We start from the raw sequence: 20,682 nt of genomic DNA on the forward strand, positions 1-20,682 counted from the left end.
AGCAGCCAGGAAGCTTGAACTGGTTGGAGCCCACCACAGCTCAAGCAGGTCTGCCTGCCTCTGTAGGCTCCACCTCTGGGGGCAGGGCACACACAAACAAAAAGACAGCAGTAACCTCTGCAGACTTAAATGTCCCTGTCTGACAGCTTTGAAGAGAGTAGTAGTTCTCACACAACACAGCTGGAGATCTGAGATCGGGCAGACTGCCTCCTCAAGTGGGTCCTTGACCCCCGAGCAGCCTAACTGGGAGGCACCCCCCAGTAGGGGCAGACTGACACCTCACATGGCCGGGTACTCCTCTGAGACAAAACGTCCAGAGGAACGATCAGGCAGCAGCATTTGCAGATCACCAATATCCGCTGTTCTACAGCCACCACTGTTCTGCAGCTACTGCTGCTGATACCCAGGCAAACAGGGTCTGGAGTGGACCTCTAGCAAACTCCAACAGATCTGCAGCTGAGGGTCCTGCCTGTTAGAAGGAAAACTAACAAACAGAAAGGACACCCACACCAAAAACCCATCTGTACGTCACCATCATCAAAGACCAAAAGTAGATAAAACCACAAAGATGGGGAAAAAACAGAGCAGAAAAACTGGAAACTCTCAAAAGCAGAGCGCCTCTCCTCCTCCAAAGGAACACAGATCCTCCAGCAACGGAACAAAGCTGGATGGAGAATGACTTTGACGAGTTGAGAGAAGAAGGCTTCAGATGATCAAACTACTCCGAGCTACAGGAGGAAATTCAAACCAATGGCAAAGAAGTTAAAAACTTTGAAAAAAAATTAGACGAATGGATAACTAGAATAACCAATGCAGAAAAGTCCTTAAAGGAGCTGATGGAGCTGAAAGCCAAGGCTCGAGAACTACATGAAGAATGCAGAAGCCTCAGGAGCCAATGCGATCAACTGGAAGAAGAAAGGGTATCAGTGATGGAAGACAAAATGAATGAAATGAAGCGAGAAGGGAAGTTTAGAGAAAAAAGAATAAAAAGAAATGAACAAAGCCTCCAAGAAATATGGGACTATGTAAAAAGACCAAATCTACGTCTGATTGGTGTACCTGAAAGCGACGGGGAGAATGGAACCAAGTTGGAAAACACTCTGTAGGATATTATCTAGGAGAACTTCCCCAATCTAGCAAGGCAGGCCAACATTCAGATTCAGGAAATACAGAGAACGCCACAAAGATACTCCTCAAGAAGAGCAACTCCAAGACACATAATTGTCAGATTCACCAAAGTTGAAATGAAGGAAAAAATGTTAAGGGCAGCCAGAGAGAAAGGTCAGGTTACCCACAAAGGGAAGCCCATCAGACTAACAGCGGATCTCTCAGCAGAAACTCTACAAGCCAGAAGAGAGTGGGGGCCAATATTCAACATTCTTAAAGAAAAGAATTTTCAACCCAGATTTTCATACTCAGCCAAGCTAAGCTTCATAAGTGAAGGAGAAATAAAATACTTTACAGACAAACAAATGCTGAGAAATTTTGTCACCACCAGGCCTGCCCTAAAAGAGCTCCTGAAGGAAGCACTAAACATGGAAAGGAAAAACCGGTACCAGCCACTGCAAAAACATGCCAAAATGTAAAGACCATCGAGGCTAGGAAGAAACTGCATCAACTAACGAGCAAACTAACCAGCTAACATCATAATGACAGGATCAAATTCATGCATAACAATATTAACTTTAAATGTAAATGGGTTAAATGCTCCAAGTAAAAGACACAGACTGGCAAATTGGATAAAGAGTCAAGACCCATCAGTGTGCTGTATTCAGGAAACCCATCTCACATGCAGAGACACACATAGGCTCAAAATAAAGGGATGGAGGAAGATCTACCAAGGAAATGGAAAACAAAAAAAGGCAGGGGTTGCAATCCTAGTCTCTGATAAAACAGACTTTCAACCAACAAAGATCAAAAGAGACAAAGAAGGCCATTACATAATGGTAAAAGTGATCAATTCAACAAGAGGAGCTAACTATCCTAAATATATATGCATCTAATACGGGAGCACCCAGATTCATAAAGCAAGTCCTTAGTGACCTACAAAGAGACTTAGACTCCCACACAATAATAATGGGAGACTTTAACACCCCACTGTCAACATTAGACAGATCAACGAGACAGAAAGTTAACAAGGATATCGAGGACTTGAACTCAGCTCTGCACCAAGTGGACCTAATAGACATCTACAGAACTCTCCACCCTAAATCAACAGAATATACATTTTTTTCAGCACCACACCACACCTATTCCAAAATTGACCACATAGTTGGAAGTAAAGCACTCCTCAGCAAATGTAAAAGAACAGAAATTATAACAAACTGTCTGTCAGACCACAGTGCAATCAAACTAGAACTCAGGATTAAGAAACTCATTTAAAACTGCTCAACTACATGGAAACTAAACAACCTGCTCCTGAATGACTACTGGGTACATAACGAAATGAAGGCAGAAATAAAGATGTTCTTTGAAACCAGTGAGAAAAAAGATACAACATACCAGAATCTCGGGGACACATTCAAAGCAGTGTGTAGAGGGAAATTTATAGCACTAAATGCCCACAAGAGAAAGCAGGAAAGATCTAAAATTGACACCCTAACATCACAATTAAATGAACTAGAAAAGCAAGAGCAAACACATTCAAAAGCTAGCAGAAGGCAAGAAATAACTAAAATCAGAGCAGAACTGAAGGAAATAGGGACACAAAAAACCCTTCAAAAAATTAATGAATCCAGGAGCTGGTTTTTCGAAAAGATCAACAAAATTGATAGACTGCTAGCAAGACTAATAAAGAAGAAAAGAGAGAAGAATCAAATAGACGCAATAAAAAATGATAAAGGGGATATCACCACCAATCCCACAGAAATACAAACTACCATCAGAGAATACTACAAACACCTCTATGCAAATAAACTAGAAAATCTAGAAGAAATGGATAAATTCCTAGACACATACACCCTCCCAAGACTAAACCAGGAAGAAGTTGAATCTCTGAATAGACCAATAACAGGATCTGAAATTGTGGCAATAATCAATAGCTTACTAACCAAAAAAGTCCAGGACCAGACGGATTCACAGCTGAATTCTGCCAGAGGTACAAGGAGGAGCTGGTACCATTCCTTCTGAAACTATTCCAATCAACAGAAAAAGAGGGAATCCTCCCTAACTCATTTTATGAGGCCAGTATCATCCTGATACCAAAGCCAGGCAGAGACACAACCAAAAAAGAGAATTTTAGACCAATATCCTTGATGAACATTGATGCAAAAATCCTCAACAAAATACTGGCAAACCGAATCCAGCAGCACATCAAAAAGCTTATCCACCATGATCAAGTGGGCTTCATCCCTGGGATGCAAGGATGGTTCAACATATGCAAATCAATAAATGTAATCCAGCATATAAACAGAACCAAAGACAAAAACCACATGATTACCTTAATAGATGCAGAAAAGGCCTTTGACAAAATTCAACAATCCTTCATGCTAAAAACTCTCAATAAATTAGGTATTGATGGGACGTATCTCAAAATAATAAGAGCTATTTATGACAAACCCACAGCCAATATCATACTGAATGGGCAAAAACTGGAAGCATTCCCTTTGAAAAAGGAAAAGAGGAAGTCAAATTGTCCCTGTTTGCAGATGACATGATTGTATATCTAGAAAACCTCATTGTCTCAGCCCAAAATCTCCTTAAGCTGATAAGCAACTTCAACAAAGTCTCAGGATACAAAATCAATGTGCAAAAATCACAAGCATTCTTATACTCCAATAACAGACAAACAGAGAGCCAAATCATGAGTGAACTCCCATTCATAATTGCTTCAAAGAGAATAAAATACCTAGGAATCCAACTTACAAGGGATGTGAAGGACCTCTTCAAGGAGAACTACAAACCACTGCTCAACGAAATAAAAGAGGATACAAACAAATGGAAGAACATTCCATGCTTATGGGTAGGAAGAATCAATATCGTGAAAATGGCCATACTGCCCAAGGTAATTTATAGATTCAATGCCATCCCCATGAAGCTACCAATGACTTTCTTCACAGAATTGGAAAAAACTACTTTAAAGTTCATACAGAACTAAAAAAGAGCCTGCATTGCCAAGTCAATCCTAAGCCAAAAGAACAAAGCCGGAGGCATCACGCTACCCGACTTCAAACTATACTACAAGGCTACAGTAACCAAAACAGCATGGTACTGGTACCAAAACAGAGATATAGACCAATGGAACAGAACAGAGCCCTCAGAAATAATGCCACATATCTACAACTATCTGATCTTTGACAAACTTGACAAAAACAAGAAATGGGGAAAGGATTCCCTATTTAATAAATGGTGCTGGGAAAACTGGCTAGCCATATGTAGAAAGCTGAAACTGGATCCCTTCCTTACACCTTATACAAAAATTAATTCAAGATGGATTAAAGACTTACATGTTAGATCTAAAACCATAAAAACCCTAGAAGAAAACCTAGGCAATACCATCCAGGACATAGGCATGGGCAAGGACTTCATGTCTAAAACACCAAAAGCAATGGCAACAAAAGACAAAATTGACAAATGGGATCTAATTAAACTCAAGAGCTTCTGTACAGCAAAAGAAACTTCCATCAGAGTGAACAGGCAACCTACAAAATGGGAGAAAATTTTCGCAACCTACTCATCTGACAAAGGGCTAATATCCAGAATCTACAATGAACTCAAACAAATTTACAAGAAAAAAACAAACAACCCCATCAAAAAGTGGGTGAAGGATATCAACAGACACTTCTCAAAAGAAGACATTTATGCAGCCAAAAAACACATGAAAAAAATGCTCATCATCACTGGCCATCAGAGAAATGCAAATCAAAACCACAGTGAGATACCATCTCACACCAGTTAGAATGGCAATCATTAAAAAGTCAGGAAACAACAGGTGCTGGAGAGGATGTGGGGAAATAGGAACACTTTTACACTGTTGGTGGGACTGTAAACTAGTTCAACCATTGTGGAACTCAGTGTGGTGATTCCTCAGGGATCTAGAACTAGAAATACCATTTGACCCAGCCAACCCATTACTGGGTATATACCCAAAGGATTATAAATCATGCTGCTATAAAGACACATGCACAGGTATGTTTATTGTGGCACTATTCACAATATGAAAGACTTGGAACCAACCCAAATGTCCAACAATGATAGACTGAATTAAGAAAATGTGGCACATATACACCATGGAATACTATGCAGCCATAAAAAATGATGAGTTCATGTCCTTTGTAGGGACATAGATAAAACTAGAAACCATCATTCTCAGCAAACTATCGCAAGGGCAAAAAACCAAACACCGCATGTTCTCACTCATAGGTGGGAATTGAACAGTGAGAACAAATGGACACAGGAAGGGGAACATCACACTCTGGGGCCTGTTGTGTGGTGGGGGGAGGGGGGAGGGATAGCATTAGGAGATATACGTAATGCTAAATGGCGAGTTAATGGGTGCAGCACACCAACATGGCACATGTATACATATGTAACAAACCTGCACATTGTGCACATGTACCCTAAAACTTAAAGTGTATTAAAAAAAATTGCTGTTTGGAGATATACCCTATATATTCAAAGCTAATAGAGGAGAATATCAGTATATATGAATTACAAAATTAGGGTTGGGTGTGTTCTATGGCTAGAATAGGCAAATCTAATTTTTTACTTTTGCTTTTATATATTTCTTTTATGCATTTGTAATATTAAAATTCCCTATAGCTCCAAAAAAAAAAAAAGAATTTCACAAAGTTATAAGTGAATTGTATAACCTCTTACTATTGTCTCAATGTAGGCACAAATGCCACTTTATTTCTTCATGTTGGATTTGTTTCACTGGAACACTGTTTTGTGGAGAATGTAGATGGGGTGTTACTTGCTCTCCTGCACACACTATTATGTTATCTTTAGCATAAGTAGCAGTCTCCCTGGATACAAGAGTCCATTAATCAGCACATCCTCTCACATTAATTAAATGTAAGTAAGCAATCTAAATATGCTCAGCCAGCTCTTTAGTGATCACTCAGCTTGGTGGGGGTTTGGTCACTGTTCTTGATGGCTTACCTCCTATTTAGAGGGCAGAGTTTTAGGTTCTGCTTTAGTGCCGCCGTGTGTCGTAATATGAGAATGAGGCATTTCACATTTTATGCCACTGGTAGACTCACCCTTTCACTTGAGGTGCCCTTTTCCAACATGTCTGAATTCTGCGCAACTTTCAAGGCTTAACTCAGTTGCCATGTCTGTCTTTAAGCTTTCTCTAATGAACCGAAGCCATAGCAATCTCCTCCCTCTGGAATTTTATCACTCTCAATGTCTTGTGCCTCTCTTTAGCACTGTATGGTGTCATCAGTTATATTTTCATGTATACATCATAGACTCAAAGGGTTATTAGTTGACTAGATTGATTGCAGTCTGGTCTAGAGGTGTAGCACTGGGAATGAGTGAAAAAGAAGAGACAGATGATTGATTGGCTATATGGTGGTTGAGAAAGAGGGTGGAGTTTAAGTTGATGCTATTATTTCAAGGTTGGTAGCCCCACTGACAGAAATGAATCAAGCTTTCTATTCTCAGCTAGATTATCCACCTTTTGTCTGCTAGTATAGATGAAGTACTCAATTAATCCTTGTTGAGGTTAATTGAATTCACTTCAACTGGAACCTTTTCTCTATCTTTTTGGTATTGGTCCAAAGTCTCAGTGTAGTGCTCTCCATGCCATTCTCTCATATTTGGGCTTGTTCTTGCCAGACGTTGCAGAAAATGGTATTCATACAAATCTGCCACCCCGTGTTCCTTATTCTCTGCATGTATCCTACATGGGTAAATCGTGTTCACTACCACACCCTCTGATACAGACTCTGTCCTGATGCATCTCTCAATGCCCCAACTTCCTTTCTCCCTCCTCCTAACCATTTTCGTTTCTACCATAGGCTTAATTTGGAGGAGAAAAGCATCTCGCCTCATGAACACTGAGTATTGTATCTATCCAGGGCTTTTCCCTTTGCCAGTAGGAACATTCCCAAGTGATATCTTCCTAATGGGGAATTTTAAGCACTAGCGGGATGATAGCCTAAAGAAGGGATTGGCGAGCTTTGTCTTTAAAGGGCCAGATAGTACATCTTTTAGTTTTTGTAGGCCTTTTCACAACTGCTCAACTCTGCTGTTGTAGTTAGACAATATCTAAATGAATTATTAGGCAATATGTAAATGACTGATATGGCTGTGTTCCAACACAATTTAATTTACAAAAACAGACAGCAGGCCAGATTTAGTCCACAGACCATAGTTTGCTCAACTCTAGTCTACAGTCTTAATTTTTGGCATTTCCACTGTCTGTGAAATAATAACAGAAAAGCAATGGCCATTTCTCGCCATCTACCTATCGCTGTCTTATACATATCCCATATACGTATATGTATATGTATTTGTGTGTGTGTGTGTGTATATATATATATCTTGCATTTCAGTGACAGGAAACTTTGTGATGTGCAGAAAAGGCAAGGGAGTATGTTTTTCCACTGAGAACCTTGGCTGTGAATGTTACAGATGCTAGCATTCCAGACAGAACTGCACAGATGCCTTAGAGAAGCATCAGGGGCTGGTTATGCATAGAAGTAGAATTAAAGAAGGAAAATTAGAAAGAGTATCTATCAGATGAAAATACTCATTCTTGGAAAACTTCCAATTTTATGTAGTAAGTTTTATGGACTGGTGTAAGACAATCATAGTTCCTGCAATAATGAAACTGAATAGTTGTTTGAGAGTTTTTCTAAGTAGCCCAAGGAACAATTTCCTCAAGAAGTGGATTTTTGTAGGTTTTTTTGTCCTTGATATTGTCCAACTGAAATTTTTTCCCTAAGAATCTGCTTATCCTATAACGATTTAGGATTATAACACAAAACATAATGTGTATTAACAAAACTGACCATTTTGTTCATGCTTTTCTTAAGGCACTCTGAGTTTCTGGACTTAAATAATACATGTGAGGATAAGTTTTATGTGTCAACTTGGCTAGACTACAGTCCCCAGTTATTTAATCAAATGGTAATCTAGGTGATGCTGTGAAGGTATTTTGTAGGTATGGTTAACATCTACAATAAGTTCACTTTAAGTAAAGGAGATTACTCTTGATGACGTGGGTGGGCCTCATCCAATCAGTTGAAGGCTTTGAGAGCAAAACCTGAGTTACCAGAGGAATTTTTGCCTTAGGACTACAGCAGTTTCCAGCCTGCCTGCTTGCCTTGTGGATTTCAGAATCAAGACTGCAACACTGACTCTTCATGAGTCTCCAGCGTGCTGGCCTGCCCTACAAAATCCAGACTGCTAGCTGTATTAGTTAGGGTTCTCCATAGAAAAACAACCAATAGGAAAGAGATAGATGATAGATAAATAGATGATAGATAGATGATAGATAGATAGATGATAGATAGATAGATAGATAGATAGATAGATAGATAGATAGATAGACAGACATTTATCATAAGGGATTGGCTTATGTGATTATGAAGGCCGAGAAGTCCCATGATCTGCCATCTGCAAACTGGAGGCCCAGGAAAGCCAATGGTGTAGTCCCAGTCCAAACCCAAAAGCCTGAGAATGAGGGGAGTAAATGGTATAAATCCCAATTTGAGTCTGAAGCCTGAGAATCAGGAGCAATGATGTCTGAGGGCAAGAGACCACAGATATCCCAGCTGTAGCAGAGAGCAAATTTGCCCTTCCTGTGCCTTTTTGTTCTATTCAGGTGCTAAACAATTTGGATGATGATGATGCTCACATGCATTGATGAGCATCATCTTTTTTTTCGTTTTGAAACAGAGTCTCACTCTGTTGCCCAGGCTGGAGTGCAGTGGTGCAATCTTGGCTCACTGCAACCTCTGCCTCCAGGGTTCAAGTGATTCTTGTGCCTCAGCCTCCTGAGTAGCTGGGATTACAGACATGCACCATCACACCCAGCTAATTTTTGTATTTTCAGTAGAGACGGGGTTCTGCCATGTTGGTCAGTCTGGTCTTGAACTCCTGGCCTCAAGTGATCCACCTGCCTTGGCCTCCCAAAGTGCTGGGATTACAAGCATAAGCCACCACGCTCGGCCTGATCTTCTTCACTGAGTCTGATTCAAATCCTAATCTCTTCCAGAAACATTCACAGACACAACCAGAAATAATGTTTTACCAGCTATCTGGGCATACCTTAGCCCAGTCACATTGATGCATAAATCATCACACCAGCTCCAACACATGAGCCAATTCCTTAAATCAATCTCTCTCTCTCTCTCTCTACACACACACACACACACACACACACACACACACACACACACACATCCTGTTGGTTGTTTCTCTGGTGAACTCTCGCTGATACATTGAAAGAGTAGCTAGCCTGGCTGTATTTCTAGCAGAAAAACTGGAAAATATGTCTATGTGTTGGCTAAATTATTCCAGGACAAGGGTCAGCTGTGCCTAGAATACCAGTAATCTCAGATATAAAACTTTCAGATATACATTGGGGGAAATATAACACCCTGCTAGGTTATAGAAACAAACTTTTCTAAGGCTTCTCTTTTGAAATATTTTTTACTGGGTGAGGTCAACACAGAGTAGAAATGTAAGCAGGTTGATAGGAGATGAACATAGACAGTAGAGAGTGATGTCTGAAGTCCCTGTCATTGACATGTGAAACTGATCTCCAGTCACCCCATAAAACTCTTAGTGTTCCTTATTGTCATCCACATAGCAGATGAAGCATGAAAATAAGAGGTGCTCAATTAATATCTCAGCTATCTCTTTTCAGACGTTACAGAAGGAACCAAAGTCCTGTGATTCTGAATCCAGCATTCTTTGCACTGCTTTACATCAAAATACAACACTAAATAAAATCAGAACAAAAGATCCCACATTAAAGTCTTTAGATGGAATATTATAGCTAGACTATCTCATATGCTCAGCCTCCATATCAGTCTGGGTCCAATCAGGAGAAAGAAACTATTTAAACAGGAGAATTTTAATATAAGGAATTATTAAACTATGGTAAGAGTATCTATAAGAAAAATCTATATAGTTTCTGTAGGGCACAAGGCCCTTGGCCTTGTGGTTTCACTTAAAACTCAACTTGCAAAAGGCAGATTAATTAGAGAAAAGTCATACACATTTATTTAATGTATATATAGATGACAGCCTTCAGAATGAAAGGCCCAAACATACAGGAGACATTGCTCATTTTTATGCTTAGGTTCAACAATGTATGGAGAGCTGTATAGAAATATGATTGGACAACAAGATATGCTCTAATGCTAATAGACTGAGTGGGAAAATCCAGCAAAGTTTCACTATCTAGATTGTTCCTGTCCTCTCTGAGCATGGGGTAGGTCCCTCTCTGGAATGGGAGTCTCGTGACCTACAGTCAAATAAGGTAGGTCAGATAATTTCTTTATTGCCAGTTTTTATATAGAAAAGAAGAGGGAAAATTAGAGTAATATGTTTAGCATTTATGCTGGCTTTGGGGAAAAAGGGTTCTGGTTTCTATGACCCACCTTGGGGAAATAAGATTCTAGCTTCTATGGCTAGCCTCAGGGGAGAATGGGACTGAGACAGGAGGGCAGGATGCCAAAGAAAAACTTTTGCTTCTGAGGCCTTCATTTGGGGGTATTGTTTTCTAAGTCCCAACATATCCAAAGGCTGAGAAGAGTACCCAAGGAAGGACAAATTTGGAAAGGTGACCCAATCTGCAGGGCTAAGGTTCAGACCTTGCTGAAAGTCTATTGTAGTTGCAGTCCAATGGATTGCAGAAAAGTCAGCCAGTTTGAGGCAGACCTGTTCTGCAGTCACTGAGCAAACAGGAAGCAACCCTCCAGAGGGCAGATGAGGCACAGTTAGGATGCAGGCAAGCCCCAGACAGCGCTCGATGCAAGGGCATGCAGAGGGAGTGGGATCCCCAGTGGTAACCCTCTAGCACATAGGCAGGGCTATAGTCAATGGCCAAGTATATGGTCGTGCAGAGGAACTGGGAGTGCTAGTGTGGCAGGAGGCCTGGAGTGTACCATATCCTGTCAGGAGAGCTGGATGTTATAAGAACTGTGGAATACCAAACCGGGAAGGACTCAGGAACAGAGGGAGTCAGGACACTGGTGCAGGTGTCCATGTAAAGATGGCAATAGCAAAGTGATCACCAGACCAGGCTGGAGCTGTGAGGGCATCAGAAACCACACATTCTGGGTCTGTGGCTGGCATAGGGCACCACCAGATACTCTCACAGCCACACTGTTAACCCACCACAAACGAAACAGCAGAAATCCCTTCCACTTGGAATGCAGCTGTAGTGCTCACTACTGAGAAAGCACAACATATGTTTACTGGAAAGGAGAAATGCCTAAAGCAATTCTGTCCATTATCGCTGAGCACATATTGAAGGTGAATTTGAAGGTGAGGTGCAATACATTGGTAACAGGCACAGTCTACTCTCTTGGTTGCCTCCATGTGAACCTCTTGACACACATCAAAATTCCCTTGCAGCAGCAAAACGTTTTCTACCTAACATGATACACCAATCCTTCTTGTAAGTGAAGTGCTCACTCTTACCTAAAGTTAGATGACCAGGATTCTCCAGTGATTGCAATTATCATGGGATCCATTAAGTATTCCTCAAATTCAGTCATGTGCCCACTGAATATTATCTTACCTAAAGACAAGTAAAGTTAATCTCCCATTAAGTTGTGCATAAAATTAAAAATAAGAACCAGGATAGCAAAAAAAGAAGTACACATATTCGAATAAAAGCATCCGTATGATAAACATAGAGAAATATGCAAAGTAACAATAGTCATTGTTTTTGTAATTTGTCTCAAGGTCTGAGCTCTTCAATTACCAATTATAATTTTCTCTCAACCTCAGCTAAAATTTTAAAAGCTTTATTTACTTCAGTTCCTTACCTAGTAAGGCTATCCAAACTTTCATTTCCCAGGGGTCTCAGCCCTGAACCACCCTACATTTTTTGTTGTTGAGGTAGATTTCCAATAACATTTACTATTGAGCATGTGCAATATGGAGAATAATGGCATTGCAAAGATGTCCACATCCTAATCCTTGAAAATTTAATATGTTGTGTTACAAGACATATGGGAATTAAGGTTGCTGATTTAGGCTGGGCATGGTGGCTCATGTATGCAATCCCTGTGCTTTGGGAGGCCAAGGTGGGAGGACTGCTTGAAGCCAGGGGTTTGAGACCAGCATGGGCAACAAGACCCGGTCTCTACACACACACACACACACACACACACATACACATTAAACAGGTGTGATGGTGAGCACCTATAGTCCTAGCTATTCAGGAGGCTGAGGTGGGAGGATCATTTGAGCCCAGGAATTCGAGGTTACACTGAGCTATGATCGCACTACTGCACTCCAGCCTGGGCAACAGAGCAAGACCCTGTCTCAATAAATAGAATCTTTAAAATACTGCTGATTTAAAATAGGGATATTATCCTGGATTATCTCAGTGAGCTCAATCTAATTACAATGGTTCTTAAAAGTGGAAAAGGAAGACAGAAAAGGGAGAACCAGAGATGGCAGCGTGAGAACTCAATCCAAAATTGCTGACTTTGAAGATGGAGGAATGAAGCCATGAGTCCAGGAATGCAGGCAGCTTCCAGAAAGCTGGAAAAGGCAAAGAAACAGATTGTGTCTTCAGAGCATCTAAGATTGCAGCCCCGCTGACACCTTCATTTTAGCCAAGTGATAATCATCTTAGACTCTTAATCTCCAGGACTGTAAGATTTAAAAAACTATGTTGTTATAAGCTATTAAATTTGTAGTAATATGTTACAGAAGCAATAGGAAATGAACACACTGAAAGTCAAACTTTTATTTCCATGGATTACTTGAAAACTTGACCCATAAATTAAGAGAACAAATTTATATACATAATAGTCACTGAGTCACTTAACAACTTTTAATCTTTTATTTGAAAACATACCATGTAGATACTGTACAAGCATTCATAGTGCATTCAGAATTTCTTCTCACAGGGCAACAATGGATTGCAGCTACGATCCTCCCTGTCATGGATACCCCCACCATCTTCTTCACATTTCATTTTGCCCTGCATTTGGAAGTGCTACATGCTGAAGAGCAGCATGTCCAGGATGTAAACTCTGTACTAAAATATCAAGTTATTAGCATCTTCACACTCCTTTCAAAACAAAACAACTTTCCTTCATTCTTACCAAAATCCTGTTCTGATATCTATGTAACTGGGTTCAACATAAACTACTCTAGAGGCCAAAAAACTGAAATTTAGAAACCAAACTGTCACTCTCCTCTAAATGCAACTCCAGCCTTATCCTTCAGCTGCTGAAGTACTACAGAAGTTGAACAATCACTCATTGTGTCTGTAACACCTTCTTCCCTAAGAATGATCAATTCAATCTATGATATTTCCTCCTATATACCTTAGCAATCTTCAGGTCTCATAAGACCTCCTTCTAGATAAACTGTGTTCTGAATACAATCTCCAAGCTTTGGAATCTGGTTTTCCTCTTACAGGGTATTACCTACTAATAACTTCCCCACACCACTAAAATCCAACTCACCTATTTTAAAGCACCCTAGGCTTAAGAGCATCAACAAGCTCTTGGATTAATACAACTATACTGAAGCCATACCCCATATACAAGGGGGCACATTCCTATTGGTAAAGGTGTGACTGAAAATTCAATCCTATGTTATGTGAGAAAACCTCTTAGTACAAGTCATTTGTTCACAGCAAAGGCACAAAGTACAACAGATTCACTGCCTCAAAGGCAGGAAAAGGTTATGATAACAGTGGTGGCACATGCTTGATGGCAAAATTATTAAATCCCCTGGATTTTAATGAAATATGACCACCCTAGGATCCATGCATCTTTCCCCAGAAGCAGAACATCTTCATATGGAGTTTCTGATGTTGTGTCAAATAAGTAACAAGTAATACTTTCAAATTCTACAAGTCCACTTTAAAGCATATATTGCTTACTCACTGAAGAAACAAGACCACCACACTATAAGGTACAGAGATGTAAAAAAAAAAAAAAATCTGGAATTAGTCATGTAATGTTGAATGCAGAGGATTGTTCAAGGTTTCACAGATGAAGTCCAGGTAAACAAAGTTCCTCTGAGGCAATGAAAGTGCCCCTCTAAGAAGACTAACATGGCAAGGTGGGCTCAGACCACCAAGGGCCAAGAGCTTGCTAGCAGACACACAGGAAATGTGGGCCAATTTCTTAAAAGCAAATCAATCTGGAGATTTGACTTGGCGTTTAGCCTCATCTATATATGCCCAAGAGGATTCAAAAGTTATCAGCCTCATTTTTTATTGCCAGGATCCCAGCAACTATTTTTTTCCACCAAATTGCAGAGTATGATCAGAAGTGATTTTTGTGAGTTTGGCTTTTAATAAGTTCACAAAGGCAAGGCATACATTAATATGAAAAACACAAAAATGTAATCAAAACCTTTTACAAAATAAGCAATTTAAATATACAACCAAGGTAGTGTATGTAGTACAGTAGTGGTTCTCAAACTGTATCAAGCATCACGGTCTCCATCAGATTGCTATCCCTTACCCCAAGTTTCTGAATCAGTAGGTCTACAGTGGAACCCAAGATTTTGCATTTCAAATGACTACCCCCATGCTCCTGGTGCTGCTAGTTTAAGGAGCATACTTTTTAAACCACTGCATTAGAACATGGAAAGAGGCAGGAAGATTGCTTGAGGCCAGGAGTTCAAGTCCAACCTGGGCAGCATAGTGAGACCCTGTCTCTACAAAAAGCAAAAAAAAAAAAAAAATAGCTAGGCCTGGTGGCACACATCTATAGTCCCATCTCAAGCAAGAAGAGAAGTCCCTCTCTTTTCAGGAGGCTGAGAGAGAATTGCTTGATGCCAGGAGTTTGAGGCTGCAGTGAGTTATTATTGAAGGACTGCACTCTGGCCAGGATGACAGAGCAAGACCCTGACTATATTAAAATGAAGAAGAACATGAAAAACACAATTTCAGTCTTGTAGGAGAGAAGGATGCTCATCAGCCAGAGCTATGGGATTGAGGCGTCTGTGTCAGGGTTAGAATGGAGATCTCCCCATTAAGTGTTTCTGTTTGACCTTTGGTCCTAGACTAATTGCATTTTCATCTCTGGATAAAGTTCACAGTTTTCCTTCCATGGAGGAAGTGGTATCGAGTGAGACAGTCAAGCAGATCTGTACAAGGAGGAGTACGTTCCTCTTACTCCTTCTGAAGGGTCTCCTCTACCTTCTTGCTATTAAGCTGGGCATTCTCTTCTCTTTTCAACATCTCTTCAAAGATCTCATTATGCATGTAAAAGAAGATGTACCCAGTGCAACGCCTATCCTCCTGCATCTGGGCCTCCTGGATACCTAACACCTGCATATCATTGTAAGTGAACCAGATCTGTTTCTCAAAGTCATAGGCATCACAGATATAATGGCCTGACTTTAGAGTCTTCCCAAGATGGCTGACAACACTAATGAGCCGGTAGGTATGATCTCCCTTATCATTTCTTTTTGTTTCCTTGGCTTTAGATTTTATCTTATCTAAAATGTCTTTGTTTCTTGGATTCTTATTGGAACCCAATGCAAGTAGGGAATTCCTGTTAGACTTCTGTAGATCTAATTTTGTAGGTCTTAGGAGGTTCTTTGTGTGCCCCTGGGTGCCTGGCTTTGGAAAGCTTTGAGGCAGTGCCTGCTGAGGGGCTTGTTCACAGATTCTCATACCGTCACACTGCTGAGTCTGTTCAGACACTTTTTGGAATCTTTCTGGAATTCTGATATTTTTATCTTCATACAAATCTTTAGTAGGATTGATAATCCTATCAAAAGCTACAAACTTACTGGTTTTCACATATTTCTTCTGTTTTGGATTTTCGGGCACTGTTTGAAAGTGAACTTTTGAGAGAGGTGTGCCTGGGCTGCTGGCAGGTTTACCTCCAGCTTTGTGGAACTGACAAAGTGAGGTATCTTCCAGATACGTCATTAAGTGAGCTAACGGTTCTTTTTCAATGAATGCTCGATCTCCTGAGTATACAGATTCTAGCTCATTTGGTTTAGAATTTTTTCCAAGGTACTTTTGCTGCTGTCTTCTGCTTGCCCCTTTAAAGACTGTCTGGCCTTTTTTTTGTTCAGACTCCTTATCTGATCCAATGTGTGGAGCCAGGATATCTTTGGATTCCTTTGTTGCAGGCCATGATACACTGATGTTTCCAGAAGTCATCTTTCGAATAACTTTTAATAATTGGAAATCTGTAATTTCTCCATCCTCACTCAAGGGAAGAGGTGGTCTGGTGCCTTCATTGCAATGAGAAGACACCTTTAAATATTTGGAAATGATGACTTCCTGGTCATTCTTCTTTAATGCACAAAACTCATTCAAGCTATAGCGTTTGAGGTGAACAATAAGGATTCTAGGTAGCCTACTGAATGAGTGCACTCCAACAGAAGTCTTGTGCTCACATTTTGCACATTTATACTCAAGCTCTTCTGCTCCAAAAAAAAGATCAAAAGTAGACTGAATAGATGAAGGATGTGCTTTTATTCTTTGGGGAAGGTTGATGGAGAGGTAATTATTCAGTTCTGTCTTGAGAATAACCTGACCACAAGCTTTACAAGCAATGGAGTGCAACAACTCTAACTCAAAATTAGTAATGACAGGGCAAGAAAACCCACTGGTGTCAGGATCATCAGCAAAAACCTGTTTAGGAAAATTATCTTCCCCAAATTCACTTTTAGGCTTCCAAATTGTGCTGAGTTTTTCCATGTTATCTTTCAGTTGATCTAAACAGTGAGCTAAAAACTCATGAGCATCGTGCTGTGCATTGCCATGGAATATCTCTGCAACTGCTGAAATGGCCTTTTTAAGATTCAAGAGTAACATCTCCTTGATTTCTATATTATAGGTATCTTTTAAAAAAAGTAGCCGTGCCAAGCACATGGTAAGAGCATTAAGGGGAATTTTACCCCATGGGAAACTCTGATTAAGTAAATCATCAGCAAACGATGGGATTGAAAGTAGAGACTGTAACACTGCATTCATATAACAGGTGTTTCCCAAATTGGGGAGGCCGTGGCATATTTTCTCTGGAAATAATTCAAAAAATAGTTTTAATTTATCCCACTTTGTGTAACCGTCACTATACCCTTGTTGTAACAGAAATGCCAAAACCATTTTCTCAGTGAGAGCTTGGAGAAGTCCAATGTCATCTAGGTAAGGATTTCCAGTAGCGTTCATGATGCATGAAGATTCACATTCCAATTTCTTATCCTCTTCTAACTCTTTTAACTTCAATTGTTTCTCTCGATTATAGCTTACACACCTCGAACAATCTGCCTTGGATTTCTTGTATTCTACAGAATTATTTTCTTTCAAGAATTCCTCATTCATCTCTGAGCTAGATGAGAGCATTCTTTTCCTCTTCTTGTGCTGATTTTCTGATAACTCTCCGCAAGTAAGTGTTGATGATTTTGATGTAAGCAAAGGCATCCTCTGAAGGACACCTGTCCCACTTCCTTTTGCTATCTCAAAAGATTTGCTACTTGATTTCTCATCAACTTTGTGGAATGAAGTTTTGTTGATTTCCTTCTGTGTTGTTGTGCTAGAAAAAACACTCCCACCCTTACCAGGTCTCACAGGTGGCTGAACCTTGTTTTGATGAACTCTGTCCAAGAATATCTTCAATTGTTCAGCATCTGTGGAGGATAATCCTTCAATAAACAAGCCATTATTATTTTGTAAAGTTAAATGCAGGTGATTTTGGTTTCCTCTATAGGATCTAAGGACTACATTTTGAATATTATCACTTAGCCGAAAAGTGCTATATTTTCCACTTTTGAAATACAGCACCAGTCTATCTTTCTTCTTTCTTTCCACTGCTTCAATGAATGCTTCTTTTGACTTAGATATCCCAGTCTTGCAGTTCCCTATTTGGACAAAACCACGTAGGAATAGGGCAGCCATGTTTTCTTTACAAATAAAATATATGTATCTCCGATTATTGATAATCTTGAAGTTCCAATCTGTTTTGCAAGTTCAGCTGTGAAGACAACACCAAAGAAATAGTTCATTAGTTCTCTACACAGAATGATCCTATTTCTAGTATTGGTTTTATACTAGAGTCTAGTTCAGGCTCTAGATATCCAGCTCTTCAGTAACGAGACCAATGCCTTTTGAGAGCCTTCCATGGCTGCATGAAGGCAGAGTCTTGATTCCCAAGACAAGCACACTATGGGAAAAATCAGGAAACATTCTTTATACTATTACAGAAATGCTTTGCTTCAACAAAACTCAAACTCTACACTCATACACTACATGTAGTTTCCACCAAAATACTGGACTCCATTCTGATTAATTTCCCAACTTCAATTGAAATCATGAAACACTTGGAAGACTTTCAGTACATAACTGAAAGTATACTCAATAGAGTCTCAAGTGCATGCATACAATATGCTAATCTTCCTGTCACAGAATGACCCCATGGGGCAACTACAATAAGTGAATGAGAAAGTGAAGGCACTATGTGGCCCTCAACTCAGTAACAGATGAATTGTTCCTTGATTTCTAGAGGATCTCATATATGGGCCACTCAAAGTAAATCAGTCTACCTCCCTCCAAATCTAGCTATGTTCCTATATTTCACTTGGCACTGGGGAACATCATTACATTGTACTTGCTCATTCAACAAAAGTTTAAGAATAACAACTTCTTACCCATTAGATATATAGGCTAGTGAGGCTCCTGCAGGCAACTCTGGCTATAAGGCCCACTTAACCAGAGCTAGCTCCCTGTATTCAAAACCAGTGAGGAAGAATTAGATGTACTTAATCACTGAAAATCAGAATCTCTGAACAACTCTGGAGCCAATGTGAATTACTGAATAAGTTAGCAGACAGCACTACAAATGTTTGCATCAGAAAGTATACATCCAAGAATTAGTTGGAAGCTGTTTCCTCCTCAGTAGTTAAATATTCTTCCTGAATCTTCTCTATGCTATTAACTTGCTTAAGCAAACTCCATCTTTATGAATAATACTGAAGGAAACTTCTGCTCAGTCCCTGTCCAAATTATCAAAATCTTAAAATTGGTGAAACATAAATTAATGAGATTTTTGTTTTATAAAGTATTTCATCTATCAACCTATGTTCAGCGAAGTAGAGATGGCATCCATCCATATACGAAAGTGCATATGCATCCAAGTAAGAGAATGGTTATATTTTTCATGGTAGAAATGGGGCCATAAAAACATTCAAGCACAGCACAAATTTAAGTTCTCTGGATTATTTCTATTTCACTATCCTACTATAGATGCTAAGTAAGGATTTAAACAATTTTCTCTCCACAGAAAAGGCAGTCTTAATTGTTCCTTTTTATTTCAACAACTTGAGAGAACCTGCAACCATAGAACCACTTGCAGCCTATTTTAAAATTTTGCACCCAGCTCATCTGTATTTATCAAAAATTATTATCTTCTTTCTATTGGTAGATGAAATAATCTAAGACCCTCTTGACATTTCTTCTCTCTGCCCTCAAAAATACAGTTAAGAGACATTCCTTTCTCACAGTCCATCCTGACTACATTTCATTCCAGATGAAAGGAGGCTTATTTGAGCCCACTGAGCATGGAAAGTAAAGGTTAAGAACCATCTTGCTGATGTACAAGTTGAGTAGTCTAACCACTGCCTACATCCCTAAGACATCTCAAGCTTAAATCCTGTTCTTCATTCTGCCTTGATTGCTTGCTTTGAGAGTATTTTAAACTAAAATGTATTGTTTCTCCAAGACTCCATTGAAGAGAACTATGTGACTGTTCCATACAGCCTAAAATAAACTTCAGCATTCCTCTTCCCTTCTCACCCCCACACCAGATTCAAAACGTATAGATGACAGCTGCATTCAAAAGTTATGAAAGCCAACATGCTTTTCTCTCATTTTACCTACAAATTCAATCCATTCAATTTGATTGATCAACCACTAGTGCAACACTTCAGACTCAAAGGATAGCCAGACACTCACGAAACTGTACCACTTCTGTCAGATTTGGAGGCATGATCTATGGTGCCAAGCAGCTGGTTGTCCAGTTAAAAAAAAAACCCTAATAGAAATGTCTGCTCCATTATTAATTTACTAATTCACTCTACATTGATCTTCATGGTCACTGAGACAGTTGCTGAGCATCTACTCTGTGCTGCCTCCATACTATGATTTGCTGAGTATCTGCTCAATGTTGGGTATTGCAGCCGTTGCTCTCAGGGACACAATGGATGTGAGGATTCACTGTACCTAAATGATTTAGACTCTAAACATCACTGTGTAATCGTCACAATAAAAGAGGGGACTCCTGTAATTTAATGAAGGTTTGTGTTGCTTTTGGAGTATTTACCCTCTGTATCCTCCATTTATATCTCACACCACTCAGGCTTTCATTATTTCAAGAGGTAGAAGAACTTGAAGAAAATCCGTATACACCTTTCAAATCTGAATTTGCATTTCTCAATCCCAAAGTGTACATTACAAACGAGTAATAAAAATAAGAAAACGAGACAAAAATTATTTTCTTTCAAGTATTTTGGTGAAATGGATGATGCTTTAAGAAGAGAACCATTTGTTTTGAAAAGTTT

General features: G+C 39.6%; 1 protein-coding gene across 1 annotated transcript in view; it reads right to left on the minus strand.

The window, feature by feature from the left end:
* Positions 1-12,969: 12,969 nt before the first annotated feature.
* The window catches only part of USP26 (ubiquitin specific peptidase 26), a 75,327-nt gene continuing 67,614 nt past the window's right edge, over positions 12,970-20,682 (minus strand). The window contains exon 6 of the mRNA XM_019019111.4: positions 12,970-18,101. Coding sequence (XP_018874656.2) covers positions 15,281-18,025 — 2,745 coding nt within the window. The 5' untranslated portion in view covers positions 18,026-18,101 and the 3' untranslated portion in view covers positions 12,970-15,280. The remainder of the gene's footprint in view (positions 18,102-20,682) is intronic.

Source organism: Gorilla gorilla, chromosome X (genome assembly GCF_029281585.2).
Source record: "Gorilla gorilla gorilla isolate KB3781 chromosome X, NHGRI_mGorGor1-v2.1_pri, whole genome shotgun sequence".
Lineage (NCBI taxonomy): Eukaryota > Metazoa > Chordata > Mammalia > Primates > Hominidae > Gorilla > Gorilla gorilla.